Source organism: Falco cherrug, chromosome 15 (assembly GCF_023634085.1).
Source record: "Falco cherrug isolate bFalChe1 chromosome 15, bFalChe1.pri, whole genome shotgun sequence".
In the NCBI taxonomy this organism is placed as follows: Eukaryota; Metazoa; Chordata; class Aves; order Falconiformes; family Falconidae; genus Falco; species Falco cherrug.
In genome coordinates this window covers 16,450,204-16,465,710 of record NC_073711.1, presented here as the reverse complement: position 1 = coordinate 16,465,710, position 15,507 = coordinate 16,450,204, and the positions used below count along the sequence as shown (strand labels likewise).

The 15,507-nt window shown below is 44.6% G+C and overlaps 1 protein-coding gene across 4 annotated transcripts in view; it reads left to right on the top strand.

Moving 5' to 3' along the window:
- FGF13 (fibroblast growth factor 13) overlaps positions 1-2,143 on the top strand; it is a 259,537-nt gene extending 257,394 nt beyond the window's left edge. For all 4 annotated transcript variants that reach the window (XM_055727741.1, XM_055727742.1, XM_027800895.2 and 1 more), the window contains 2 exons: positions 122-320; positions 1,563-2,143. In XM_055727741.1, the coding sequence (XP_055583716.1) occupies positions 122-320; positions 1,563-1,699 (336 nt within the window). In that variant the 3' untranslated portion in view covers positions 1,700-2,143. The remainder of the gene's footprint in view (positions 1-121; positions 321-1,562) is intronic.
- Positions 2,144-15,507: the final 13,364 nt, after the last annotated feature.

Sequence of the window (15,507 nt, the reverse complement as noted above, 5' to 3'; positions counted from 1 at the left end):
GATAGTGGAGGATGAGAGGTATGTCCTCTATACTGTTGGGAAAGCAATGAATATTGGATACTTTTTCGTTAACTGATGTGAGATTCAGCACTGCACATATTAATCTCTTACTGTCTTACAGGAACATTTTACACCTGAATGCAAATTCAAAGAATCAGTATTTGAAAACTACTATGTGACGTATTCTTCAATGATCTACAGACAGCAACAGTCTGGCCGGGGTTGGTATTTGGGTCTTAACAAAGAAGGAGAAATAATGAAAGGAAACCATGTGAAGAAAAATAAACCTGCAGCACACTTTCTTCCAAAACCATTAAAAGGTAATTGCTTGGGTTTGCTCACTCTCTCTGAACTGACATTATCGTGTGTCAGAGATGTTTAATTGCTGTGCATACATATTTGAAGGCTTCAGCTACTTGTATAACAGGAGTATAATGTTCTGTAACACGCTGCTAACCTAACCAGAGCTGCTTTTTATAGGTTTCTCTACATTACCTCTGCATTTCTCTAATCTAACCAAATACACGTGTTAGTTTCTTTGTGCCCGAAATCCATACTGTCTCCATTATAGGTAATGAAGGCTCTGCCTGGAATGGCTCAAACATCTGCTCACAGGCCATCAGCAACTTGCTGTGTAGCTTGTCAGCCTGTGCTTTATGTTACAGGGTGTTTGTTTGCCTGTTTTTGCCTCTTATCTTATTTAAGCATGATGCTTATTAAACTGCAATTAATATTGGCATCAGCATATGACGTTAAAGGTAATAATGTATGTGGCATATATATAGTGATGTCTATTAAAAGCCAGAATTTACAGTCATCCTAGTTAACTGAAGGATGTGAATTGGGACTGTGGTGAGACTTGGCTCCCAGTTTGGTCAGTGCAAAGAGGGAGATCTCAGTCAATGTGTGGAGGTGCTCCTTTTCTCCAGAAGAGCTAGCTTCCATATGCTCCTTCCTTAAGAGGAATGAAGCCTTCTACTTCTGGGTTATGTTCTTAGGTAGCTTTTTAAGGAAGTGTCATTTTTAAATCAGAGGGAGTATTTCAAAGGTGCATAGCCCTGGGTGGATGCTGTCAGTCTACATTTAGGACTAGGTGTTTGGCACCTAATGTCGAGGTGCTCCTTACTTCTAATGTGTGTGAAAACAAAGGAAACAGAAGGCTGAACATCAATTTTCACACCTACCTGCTTAGGCTACGTATACAAGTAACAGGTCAAATCACAGCTGTCAGCAGTGCTACTTCACCATTAATAAGGAAATGATGATTTATGTCATCTCAGGTCTCTCTTGTAAGTGTAGTGGGTAGGTGGGTGACCTAACTGGGAGAGGGAGGGAGCTGTGGTTTTTCCCTTCTCTAAAATGTCATTCATTTGAAGACGACCTCAGAGGTTCTTAGGGGGTGTTTAAAATGGAAGAGGTCTCCTTGCCATGTTTCTTCCGTTCCCTCCTTACATTGCACATTGCTGAATGAAAAATCCCAGCGTTTCACAGCCGGACTTTGCACCAGCAGGCTGAGCCGCCCATAATGCGTGCTGACATGCTGCCTCTCTTTTGCTTTGCAGTGGCCATGTACAAAGAGCCTTCTCTCCACGATCTCACAGAGTTCTCAAGATCTGGAAGTGGGACCCCAACAAAGAGCAGAAGTGTTTCAGGAGTGCTAAATGGGGGTAAATCCATGAGCCAAAATGAGTCAACGTAGCCAGGTTCAGGCAAGCCAAGTGCTCTCTAAACAGAACCTTACCTCTGGATGCAGTTGAATTCTTACTAGCAGTCTTTCATCCAAATGTTCAATTGCCCAGGACAAGCCACCGAACTTGCATAGGTCACTTGTTTATCAGCCATTAGATCTACTGGTTGTCAAAGGATATACCCCAATAATGTAGAATATGCTTGTGCATATCACAAGGCAGTTGGATAGCCAGCAAACATAACTGCGGAATAAATCTTGGAGAAGAAATGTCCAGCTCTTTCTCTCTCTCTCTTTTTCTCTCTCTCTTTCTCTCTCTCTCCTATGCTTTGTGGAATACAAAACAAAAACATTTCACAGCATTCACTGCTGATAAGAATTTGCTTTCCAACTCAGAAAAAGACCACTTTTGCTCTTCAAAGGAAATTTTAATGCTTGTATGTTTTATAGGGGCAAACAAAAAAACAAAAATGTAAACTCTGTTGTTTCCTTGGCTTACCGTTTTATATCTAAGGCTTGATAAAAAATGTATCCTTTAATTTGGAATAGTGCAACTTTTTGATTTCTGAACTCCAATGGGTCTTTAAAGCTATGTCTTTAAAAATAATTAAAAATTCAGGGTTGGAACTGAGAGTTGGTGTCTCAGGCTCAAGCAAACAGTGTTCTTGTGGTTTTAAACACAATGAAATATAAATTTTTATAGATTTGTAGTTTCTGGTAAAGTTCTTGTGCTAACCCCAGTCTGTAGGAATTGAGTTGTTTTGTTATCCCAAATGGAAGTTAACAGAAAGGGATAAAGTTGTCCTCCAGTGTAGATTTCTCTTAATTCCATTTTGTGTGTCATGTTAAACTATTGTTGTGGCTTCTTTTCTAAAGACAGAAACTGTGGAATTAAGGTGACTTAATTTTTTTATAAGAAACGTCTTATTTGTAAAAGTCCTTCTTTCACTGTAACGGGCACGTGAATATTGTGTAGGAGGAAGCGTTAGGACAGGTTACCCCTAAACAACATATACTTATACATGCTATTGGAAACAATTGTTTAAAAAACGTAGTTAGGTTTCCATTTAGGTCATCATGTCTGTTGCATGGGAGAAAGTTGGAATATCGGCATAGAGTTGCATGATGTGTAAGATTTTGTGCATTAATCATCGTTGGATTCTGTGCTCCAAAACTGACATAGTTCTGTACAGGCAGCTTTCTGCCTCGTACAAAAGACTTGTTTATTATTTGTTGTATACACAACCATGCACTGAATAAACTATTTATATTAAGATGTACTTTTTAAAAAAGCTTGTTTGATTATATGATGTACATCCATGATTAATTTCAAGGGAGAGGGTTGGCAGTTAAATTATAAAGTTATGAAAGATACTGTAATTGATGTTTAAAATCTTTCTGTGTAATGGGTTATTCCCCTGTAATGCCACACGCTGTACGAGCGATAACATGTTCTTTCTTTTGGATATTGTTAGAACTGGTCTTACTTGCCCAGCCGAGATACTCAAAACATAGTGACGACTAAGTGCCACCAAGTCTTGGTAACGGCCCCGCTGCCGTGCGCTGCTGGAGCCCCAGTGAATTGCACTCCTTTGCTTTGAGCTCTTCTGTGCCTGCCCTCCCTGTTAGACTCTCCCTCGTGCAGCCACGCAGCGCTACCTCGCAGCACCCCTTCTCAGAGCCCTCGCTACAGGGCGTCCCAAAGAGATCCGGTAAGTCAGGCACTGCCTGTGCCAGGGTGGGACCCTGAGGATGCTCGGCCTTCGCTGTGCATCACTGCAGGTATGCTCTAGGGGCCAGCTTTATCTGGTCTTGAGGAAAAAGGCTTCCATGCCTCCCACCTTTGTGCACAGGCTCTGGTGAGAAAACATCCCTCTTTCCTGCCTTTTCTCTCTGAAAACATCAGTGAGAACTTTTGTCATCATCTGCAGCATCCAGGCAGCTCTAACAGGTGAGCTTCACTCATCAAGGTATTCCGAGAACTCCAAGGAGGAACAAGTTTTCATCATGGGTGACTGAAGAACCAGTTCTGGAAGGGAATAATGGAAATGGAGGCAAAAGGCTACTTATAAATGTTAGCCTGAAATTCAAATCAGGTATGCTGCTGTGTGCTCTGTGTGCCTCCCTTTTGACCAAAATGGAATTAGACCTCAGACCAGGCTGTGAGACAATGGGGTTTTTTAAGGCTGGGCTGAGAAAGGAGGGAAGGATTTGTTGTTTTGTGGCAAATAGTAGGCAAAAAGCTCTGGCTTGCTGAAGCTCCCATGTTGGAGCAGCATATCACCCTCCCCAAATGTCACCATCTTACTGTCCTTCAGAGGGCTTGGGGGTCCTCAGCTCACCTCTTTCCAAAAGGTGACGTGGGAGCACAACCAATGCCATAGAAATCCGTAAAACTCTAAGATGTGGCCATGATTGCTCCAGAGTTTTGATAAACATAGGTCAGGAGCATCTGTTCCCTTCAACCAAGTGCGGTATGCCCTTGTGGAACATTGCTCTTAACCCTTCCAACTCAAACATCAAGCTTATTGGGGTCACGTTCCAAAAGAGGAGTCCGAGTGCCTTAGGAACATAAAGCCTGATTTAAAAAACCAGGCATATTTGTGGCAAAGCTAGTTCAATGTTGAGCATTTACTATCCTAAACATAAGTAGAGGTTGCTGCTTTGTAGCTGCAGCCTTACTGGTATTCCCCATCCCCAGTACCTTCAACCTTGAAGGCTGTCTGCAGTGAAAGAAAAATGCTCGTCTCACAAATTGTCCCTTCTGATGTCTGTAGTCTGACCCATCCTTTGTATTGACAGTGGCATCAGCTGTGAGCGTTCACTGCCCCGTTCCTAGTTTCAGAGGTTTCTAATAGACCAAGCTAACTAAGGCCACTCGGATTGAGATGTAAAGAGAGATAATGGCGATAGATGAGCCATAAACAACTGTTTCTGCCAATTATGTTAAATTTCTGACCAACCTGTTCCAACAATAGTTTTTCCTTCAGATTGTTGTGGACTAAAAGGCCAATATTCCTGATAGAGTCCTGACAGTAGACAAAAGCTCATGTACACTATGAGCAAAGTGGAGGATTATGCCCAGGGTTTTACATGTACTCTCTGGAGCCGCAGGCTTGGATTTAATAAGGAGAAATAGAGTTAAAGCTGCCTTTGCAGACAGCAAAGGCGATATTCTGACCCAGCCAGCAAAGTCCCTTGGTTAGACAAGAATGTGGCTTCAGCAGAGGGTCAGATTAAGGAGCCAGACTCCAGAGTATTTAAAGTGTCCTTTAGCACCCATAAATTAGAAAGTTAAACAGCAGGTGACTCCTGGATAACACCTTCCTTGAAGAAATCTGCTAGGTGTTGGAAAAATGTCCATATTGATGGTTGTCTATCAGAAGAAAACTTACAGCCTCTGGTCAACCCCCTTTGCTTTGCCACATGTACAGTGGCAGAGAACAGTAAGGTGCACACCTGGAATAAGGACAGAGCCCAGGGGCTGGCATGAAACCAAGCTGTGCACCAGCTGCGAGCCACCAGCCATCTGCAGAAGGCTTGGTGTCAGGCCCTTTCTGCTGTTGCCAATGTGACGGCTGATAGCTTTGATCTGCCGTTTCTCTTGTCCTTACCTCCCCAGCAGTGCTGCCCACGCTCTGTGCAGGGTGCCACGGACCTGGAGTGGGCTCAGGAGGTGCAGAACCATCACAGCAGCTTTCTGACGCACCTGGGCTTCACTTGGCAAAGCCCTGAGCCGCCGCAGGGGCTGTGCAGAGACCTGATGAAAGGCTGACAAATACTACCTGCCAACCCAAAAGAAAACAGGTCACCCATGAAATTGGGAGGAATACTGCTAGGAGCACAACTATGACGAGGCAACTATTATGCTGCCTTTTTGTGATCCACCTGTCAGAGCTGGTTTCTTGGAGATCTCTGCAGGGGGCTCAGGCGTTGCCTGCCTGGCCTGGTTTTAGGGGGAGGGAGGGTGGGAAGAATTCGTCTCTGTGTAACAGAGATCTTTTTTCCTTATTTCTTTTCATTTGCTTCATGCTACCTCATAGCATGGTTGTATCACTGTAGCCATTTGCTCAGCCGTGTTCATCGCTGGCACGATGGAAGACAATTCCCTACTTGAGGAAAATATCTCAACGTTACCCCAGGGAAGAACGGTGCCCCTTCTGCAGCACTGTCTGGTGTCCCCACCGCTGGTTTCCAGCCCATGGGCCAGGTTTCCAGTGGGATAAAGACGGTGTAATGAGCTCAGGGATGCTGTGGTACGCCAGGCCTCTCCCCAGCTGAGCACCAGCACGAGAGCCAGGTCTGGCAAGAGCTCTGCTGTGTCTTGAGTATCTCTGTGTGGAGAGCAGAGCCAGCTCTAACGGGTTTAAATGTCTCCCTGACATATCTGTGACCAGGACACTTTTGCAGGACAGAATCTGTACGTAAGAACCTCCTGTCTTCTAATAAATAATTCTCTCTAAAACAGACTCCCTCTTGTCTGGCCTCTGATTTTTATCACTACAGTTATTTAAGGGCTCTCCACCCCCCCACCAGTGCACTACACCATTGCTTAGCTTGCCTTGGGATATAGACCGTTCTGCATTAAAAGTGTCTTTTTCCTGTGTCTTCCTGAACCAGAGAGGGCCAACTTAAACAGTCAAAGCAAGACCGTAACAGCTGGATCCTTCACTTACATGTAGCTTCGACACGGTCCAGAGGATGCAAAAAGTGTGATGCATTCTACCAGCTCAGAAAATGGCTACTCTAAATATTGGAGCTCAGTTTCCTACACAGTTGTAAGACCGAGACAAAATCCACCATGGTTTTGTCTGGCTTCGGCTCTGCAAAAATGACATAGAAGAACAATAGAAAGTCTATTTAAAAGAAACTGATTTCTTAGGAAAAAGCCCTACCTTGTAATTTACCCTGAATAACACCAGCTTTGGGCTTTTTTCAGCTCTTTTTGGGGGAGATGTTTTTGACAACTTAAAATTCCCAATTCACAGGGTAAATTTTTAATTCCCTGGTATGAATGAGCAGAGCAGAACCAGGCTGGCACCAAGGTTCACGCCTTTTGGAGAGCAGAGTCCTGGAACGAGCTGGGTTTGCTGGTGCGTGGTGGCTTTTACTGCTGATCAGCTCCGGTAGCAGAGCTTACCCTGCTTTGGGAGCGTCACGTCAGCTTGGGGGGGGCACTCAATCACCCTGCCCTTCTGCAGCTCTGCTCACGGGGAAGTTTAAAAATTAAAGGAAAACCCAAATTTGAAACACATTTTACATTAATCAGGGAAACTGAAGTAATAAATTATTCCATCTCATTAGGAACTGGAAGACAGTTTATAGAGTTCCCTTCAAAGATCATTATTAACAATTTGGAAGTTAAAATTCTTAAATACCACATATGGAAAATTACTTTCAAGCAGCCATAGGCCTATTTTTTTCCCCACATATGTTTGACATTTCTCACCTAAAATTCCACAACTGGAGGCGCAGGATGAATGCTTTCATCTCCCTTGGGTTTCTCAGCATTGCACGTTGTCTGTCACACTCCTTTTCTGAGCTTGCTGCCTTGCTGAAGACAGGGTCACAGGTCCACCTTCCACCAAGGGCCATCATGGAGGAAGAGTTGTCCCTGTCCTGGCAACTGTAGCACACAGGGATGGTTGATTTGATGAGATTTTGATCAAGACTGTTCTGAGCTGTAGATGGCATATTTGGGGGGATGCACAGCAGACTGGCAGCTCTTTTACAGTCTGTCCGTGCTCCTGCATAGAGACAGCTCAGCTCAGCGCATGCTCCCAGGGGAGCCTGGGGTGAATTTGGGGGCTTTGCAATGAAAAGCACCGCTCAGGCACTGACGGTAAAATGCTGCTTGCTGGGGCTGAACAGCTGGGGCAGCAGCAGTGCTGGGAGGACCATGGCTGGCACCTGTTAAAATTAATTCATTAGCAAATAGACTGCAAAACTCTGAAAAGTAATTTGTCACGATTCATCACCCACTCCTTAAAGAGAGCTAAGGCACAAACAAAAGCACTGTCCAACTGGGGTGAGCAGATCATTCTTTTTCCCTTCCTTTGCATATTGATTTAATTCAATTATTGGACTTGGTTATACAAAGCAGGGCTCTGCACTTGGACTGAGGGCACAGACACCATTGTTGAAACCTTTGCATCAAGGAAGTTTCACATAGACAAGAACTCAGAGCTCTTTTAGTGTTTTCAAACAGTACTATATACGTTTTGAAGAAAACCATAGTGAGGTCTGAGCCAAAGGCAGTGAAAACTGACTTCTCTTTTTTCCTACTGTGAGTTCAGGATCAGCCCTACAAACAGAACCGCAGGGAGACAAATCTGTGGAAGGAAAGGCTTTTCAGACACCCTCTCAAGGGGAACAGGAAAGAGAAAAGGTATAAAAGAGTTTACATGAAGTAATGTTGTACTCAGAAACCCTCCAAGGGATGCTTGGAGCATCCCTGATGCTGCACACACAGGTGCTCCAGGGAAGGGATAATAGGAACAAAATGTCAGAAGGAAAATGATTCCTGTTCAGGGGTATTTCTGATGATGACAGTGGCTTCACCGCAGGTTCACTGCTTAGCTCTACCAAAGGTGTTTTGGAGCGATGAAGTAGGAGTTTCACTTTGCTTACGATGAAAAGGACAAGTCCAATAAATGGAGGTGAAGGAGGGGATGGAGCCTAAGGTCAGGGAGCGAGAGGCATTCTCCATGAGAGGCAACAAAGCCACTGCTGCTCACTGAGTTTAGCAGGACTCAGCTCACACCCTGACCCACAACCAGTACAGCAAAATAATATGGCACAGTTCAGACTCTTCTGTTGTGGATGTCTCGAGGCCTGATCCTAATCTTGGTTGCAGAATACACCACAGACTCGGTAAGTCTGAGTCCCACACTGATTTGAAGTACTTTTATCTAGATGAGCAATTCACCCTACTGCTGATGGACCTCAGGCTTTACCTCATGCACAAGTACGTTACAGTGTTAATCTATGAAATATTTTTAGGTAATAAAATTAACCAGTTCAAAACTTAATTCTATTTCCTTCCCAAATGGTTTCCTTCAAACGGAACGTGAAATAGTTTTACTTTCCCCTATTGTCTGTCTAATACACTGATGAACTTTTCCTTCTGAGCTTCTTATTTTAATTGCCTGCTCATCCAACCATTCCTTCTGATAATTAAGTGAGTTAACAACAGAGTGATCTTCAAAAATTAAACTTCTTTCCTTGCTAAGCAAAAGCAGAACTGTTGTTGTTTAAAGGGGTGGGGATTTTTACCTTACTTCATTTAAAAGAGCAATTATTGCCTTTGGAAATAGTGGCAACATTTGGGAACCCACATGCTACACAGATGTTGGTGAAAATCTTAATTTGCATTAAGTAATACAAAGGTTTCACATTAAATAATACACTGAAGTTTTTCTAGGGAGTTGCAATCAGCTGATTTTATGATCACTTAATCGGGGTAGACTGAGCAAAACAAAAAGAGAGGGAAATCATAAACCAGCCAGAAATATGGATGTTACTCTTACCAGCTAGTGTCCTCTTCTGCTTGGATGATCCCTAAGGCTCAACCCATGAACATATCACCAGTCTCACTTTCTTGGTCACTAATGTTTGGTCCTGTTGTATCCTTTTCTGCAAATTTAATCAATATTCAAGGTGCATGAGCCCAGGCAGGTGTCAGCCTCCAATGGCAGGTCCATGGCATCCTTGCTGTCATGCAAAGCCAGCGTTTTAATAGTGTTTCCCCACCGGAGGTCACTTGCTGAGGGTCCTTCTCCTCCTCAGTGCAGCCCCCCCACAACATGCACATTGCAGAGCAGGGGACTGTACTTACCCAGTTACACATCTGGCTCCAGGAGAGCTTTGGCAGCGGCTCACCAGCAGCACAGCCGGCCCCCAGCACATCTCTCTGTGGCGTGTTACTGAACCAGCTCTAAATCGTTTTCATTTTCAACAGAGACAAGGGCAGGATTCTTCCACATTTGACAGACAGCAGCCTTGGAGTTTAAATTCTGCCAAGAAGGAAATTGTCTTCACACAAGCACATTGAAATGTCTTACATATACACACACACAAACGCATATGAACAATACATGCATACATATACACACACACATAAATACATACATATATACATTTTATGTATGTGTTATAGGTAGACAGATAGACAGGCAGACAGATGTAGATAGATAGATCTATGTATATATAGCAGCTCATGTTTGTCATGTAAGAGCTCCCTGGCAAACAGCCTGAACTGGTGAGAACAGGGCCAGCACCAGCAAGTTCAAGGAACGCCTCGTGGTGCGAAGCGGGCTTCGAGCACACAGCAATCCACCTTGCCAAGGCAGTAAACTGGAAAATATTTAGGAGATTAAACCCCTGCTGGCCTTGTTCATGCAAGCACTTTGACAGGCCCCATATTCCCCTTGGTACTGGCTGACCCGCCTTGTACAGTGAGCAGGAAAGGACCGACACTTTGCTAGAAGTCTTTTACTTCTTGATCAGTTTGCAGTAGGAAAGGCTTTGATCACTCAGGGTGAAGCACAACGGTGAAGAATTGCTCAGCAATGGCATGAAAGGGGAAAGCAGACTGCAGTCCTCAGCCAACACATCAACAGGGAGGGGAAGCAGCTGCTAAAACTTCACTAAAAGCTGCACAAAGATGTCAGGTCTTTGAAAACTGCCATGGAAATGTAGAAGAGTTTAAGCAGCTGACAGAGATTACAGAGCTGGATGGAGCTTGCCAGGCAAGATGAGACAAGATGGGGAGGGGGAAAGGTTAATCGCCAGCAGGGTTAAAGGAAATTAAAAGTATATGTGCAAAAAAGTGCTAGGAAGAGAGAGGAGGCCTACGAATAACCACTGAGTGGGATGGTATTAATGATGACTCAAAAGTGGTGCAGAAGTTATTGAAAATCGGGCTGCCTACAGATCTAAGCACTTGTCTTAGTACCAAAAGTCTTCATGAAATGCCAATAAAATTTCCAGCCATCTGGTTCTGAACCACCAAAGCCAATCTCTGCCCTGATTGCCCAGAGCACAGGGTAAGTCACCTCCTCACCCTCCTGCAAAATGGGTCCAAGAGGAAAAAAATCACTGTAGTTACAGAAAGGTCAATCAAAATGAACGAGCTCATCAAGCCTACGCGTATTGTACCCTGGAACAAACAGGCCTAGGGAAAGCGGCTGAGCAGCAATAGCTTTAACCAGTCTTGCACTAAAACCATGTTATTGCTCTATAACCAGAAGCAAATAATTGATTTGTAAGCCAAATTTGTACTCAGATGGTTTGTTTTAGCTCACATATGCAGTGGATAACAGTGCTCTGCCAAATACCTCATCTATGTCCAAGTGAACTTCACACTATTGCTGTGAATACATCAGCAGATTCAACTAAAAGTTTAGCAGCAAACATGCACATTCCCCTGTCATGCAAATACTCTTAAAACAAAAAAATCCTAACCCAAATAGTCCATGTATCACCTGGCCTTCTAAAAAAAGGCAGCCGTGCTATAAAATAGTGATGCAGATGAGGGCATGAAAAAGAAAGCATGAGAAAAAGCAAAAGGAAGACATTGTAAGCATGAAAAACAATTGCACGTAAATTACTTTAAAAGCCCTTTTTCCCATTAAAAAAAAAATAAAATTGAACTGCCATGTGGAACACTCAAACTGCAAATGACAGAGAGCCGTCTGGGCCACATGGCCCTGCCTCGCTGCACAGCACATGCTGAGAGAGGATGAGGAAGGTAAAGACCCAGGAAAGTTTGTCCTTTCTTGGAAAACCTGATGAACAGATACAGAATAAGCATTTTCTCCTTGCTATATAATAACGCATCATGGGGATGGATGAGACTGGAAGTCAGCTCGACTATGCACAACTTGCTCCAGGGTTGGGCAATGGATCTGATGGGCACAGCCTAGTCTGGCTCAGCTGCCTGAGAAAGGGATTTACTGGGCTTAGCATACCTGGAATTGCACCTAACTGGTCAGAGAGATATGTCTTCCACCTGCATAAAACTAGCATGAAATGTCGTGCAGTAAAACACAACATTATATTATACCCAGCTCTCTCATTAGTGTCAGAAAACAAACCAGCCAGTGACTTGATGAAGGAAAATGTCTATCCCGTTCCTCACACATTAATGTAGGCAGGCTTTTGGGATAACCTTTACAGTACGATGTGTATTCAGCACCAGCAGCCAAAGAGGGTCGTAGTGTGAAATTCACTGCAAGAACCCAGCCTTCAGCCTCAGCAGCTGAGCACTTATTTGAACAGAACCTTGATTTGTTCTGATGAAGGCAGCTGTCAAACCACTCAGGGAGCCATGCTTTGTAAGTAACCATGATATTTAAACCCCATGACCTTTTAAAAAGTGTAAGATCTGGCTTAAAGGACAGCCTTACTGAAATAAATGGCTCTGATACCTCTTAGGTCAGATTTTTAAAAAAAAAATCCATATTGAGCAGACATCACATTATTTTACTATGAGAAGATTAATCACTAATAGCTGGCAATTGATTTGCAAGCTACAATTATTTATGATGCGTTTGTACAGCACCATGCGCACCCTTATCTATTATCCAGATCCCAAGGAGTTACTCAGTGCAAATAAATCAATGCAATTCATCGATTAAATTATATAAATACTCCTGGAACTTGGACAAGTGAAAGTTTCTACAATCGTTGTCCTGTCTCTCATTTATGGGCTGGGAACAGGCAAATTATGGTCTAAAGAAAGTCAAGGAGGCTGGTGAGGTCAACATGGACCCTGCCGCTGGGTTCCTGTGCCTGCCTGTGCTTTCCTGCGTGCCACAAGTCCTCATCTGCATTACTGGCGCGTGCTGCAGTCCAAGCAAAAGAGAGGGGTGCTTTGCTCTGCTTCTGACAGGCTGCTGGGTATCTGCACAGCATAAGGGACTCCTTTAGTGATGGATGTGAGGACCAGTAACAGGCTGCAGTCTGTGAGCCGGTGCCTGAACAGATACAGAGCAAACAGATGGCAACACAGCACCCGCAAAGTCATGCCACTGGTTTCCTTCAGCCCCTTGCTTTAAAATTCCCCTTTTCATCAGGCCTGTGCAAATCCTGGCCAAGAAGATGCTGCAGATATCCTGCCATCTTCCTCCCTCCACCTCCATCTGGCTGCTGTTTCTTGTCTCGTGCCCTGGGAAATGCTTTGGGCAGCTTCTCTGGTCAGGCAGCAGCTGCCCGCTGCAGTCCTGCCCTGTCAGGACCTAAAGATGCGGTGGCACTAAAGCAAGCAGATAAATCATATGTGCACAGAGACAGCAGCTCATGAGCATCCCAAGTTGAACATCCTAAATTAATTGACATTCTTGACCGAATTTTTCTGTGTCTCTGTTCCTTATCTATAAAGTGATAATGTTTCTCCCCTGCCTTACTGGGCTTCACAGAGACAAATTAATTAATCGTTTGCATGTGAAATAAACAAACACAACCGGAGGAAGGAGTGTCACAGAAAAAAAACCCAAGTGGAAACAGTACTTCATCTTTACAGCAAGGCTGAGCAGTGTGCAGTAAACAAGGGCTGGGGCCACACACGGAATGACGGGAAGAGGACAGATTTTTGAATTGCTGCCCACTGATTTGCATCAGGCAGCCTGCTCAGCGACTGAGGCAGGGCCCCTGTGGAAAAACCAGCATTTGGTCATATGATGAGCCATCGCTGGAAACCTGGGAAAGGGGATGCGCTTCAGGATAAGACTTTTCCTGCTCCTCACTCGCCTGACTTTGCAGTTTGAACACTATCATATAAACTTGTCCGTTAGCTTATATAATTTAATAGAAATTTAATAAAGTTTATGAAGCTTATCTGTACTATCGCAGCTGCATGCGGGACCAGGTCCTTTGAAAGTGCATTTGTTAAATGTGCAATGGTTCAAATCATCCTGACAAATGCAAAACAAAGATCTTACATAATTCACTGCATCTGGCAAAGATAAAATTTTACATGTCATAACAACATGTATCAAAAGAATTATGTAAAACTCACCCATAATTTAAAATGTCACTGGAATTGCTTCATAATTAGGGCAAGGTCTTCAAAAGGCTCCCTGTGGAAGTTGAAACCTCAATGACAGAGACTCAGCTGAATGCATATAGGTGAAATGGAAGCGTAAGGAATTGTACTTGCCTTGTATGGTGGAACTGGAAGCACCGATGGCATTAACACAGCCTCTGTGCCTGCAGCACCAGGTGAGCTGGGGGTGGCCTCCACACTCTGCAGGGATGCTTTTGCTAAATACCTGGGCATGCCCTACAGATCGTGGCTTCTTTTATAGGCAGGGGGTTGACGTGTTTGGGCATTGCACACTGAAACTGCAGCTTAAAGACCAGCTGTGGATGCCCCGTGATTTCACATGACATCGTGGTCCTTCCAGCCTGCCTCCCAAGCCAGGCCAATGCGATCGGTCATGCTGGAGACAGAGGAGGGACAACATGCTACAAAAACTGGTGGGACCTAGAAATGTCTTACCCTTCATTAACTTGGGTGTTCAGCAGTTTTGCAGAAATTGAAGAGAAGAAATGAAAAGCAGATGGCAGCGAACAACTTAGTGACATCAAACATCAAAGAGCAAAGAAATAGGAGTTATTATTTAGACCTGTCAAGTCTCCGCTGTACCCAAAGGGAGAGAGCAGGCGTGACCTAATTGCAGAATTAAGAATTTACCAGGAAACAGGGTTTAGGATTCAGGAGACAGTCCACCTTCCAAATCCAAATTTCTGTTGTGAGAACCCAGCATTGGCTTATGACTGGGCTTGAAATGCTGCTTCATTATTTGAGCTAAAAACACTCTCCCCCTGCCCTGACTTCTGGCATCTCTCTGGTTGCACCCGGTCACTTCATGGTGTGTTGCAGATGGTGCTGAGCTGCAGCAAAACGCTCTTGCACAAACCGGCAGGGGCTCTGGCCCCAGAACAGCAGCTCACACACAGCTCAGTGCAGCTAATGCACCTTGCCAAGAAACTGGAGGAAAAAAAACCCTGCTCTCCAAAGCAAGCTAGTGCTTTGTTGCTGTATACACACTGAAAAACAGGGCTGAGACGTGGGGCGTTGGAGGGAAGGAGTCAGGGATGGGGCTGTGTGGGTGGGGGCCTGCTGGAGCTGCCAGGAGCTGCAGGGATGTGCCTGCCCCACACTCCCCCACAGCTACCTGAACAGGACTTGGCAAGAATCAGTGAAGAGACAGAAGTCTTCAGTCTGCAGGTGCAAAATTCCAATTTAATCTTGCAGGTACAAAATTGAGACTTGCAGAGCAAAATTTTTTGCTCTGCTTGTGTGGGTGGATTTCTGTCCTCCTCAGCAGGTCTCTCCCTCCACATCACGCCTGTAAAATGCAACACATCCTTGCAGGACCATCACAGCTGCCAAGCGGTGGCTCTGCAGTGGGTATGCAGGAGCACCGGTTAGGCACGACGCGGTGAGCCTTTGAGGGATCTGTCCAAGCACAACTCTGAACTCTGGGCTGATATGACAAATTTCTTTCATTATGTTCCTTCCTCTGTGTGCAAAGGAACAAGGGAATATTTGTCTGTCTATGAAGAGGGCCTGACCCTGAGCACCTGAACAGCACTCGTCTGGGGTGAACAAAGGACAAAGCGCTCGGCCCACAGCACCGTTTTCTCCCTCCCCTCTCAGGACAGCACAGAGTCACAGGAACAGGCTTTCTCTGGGCTGGAGAGCAAAGCAAGGCAGCATCCCTGATAACATCAAACCTAGAGGGACTCCTGCAGAAAAAGCAAGCCTCAAGCAGGAGAAGGGAACAAAAGGGGAACGTTTCACTGCGGAGGGG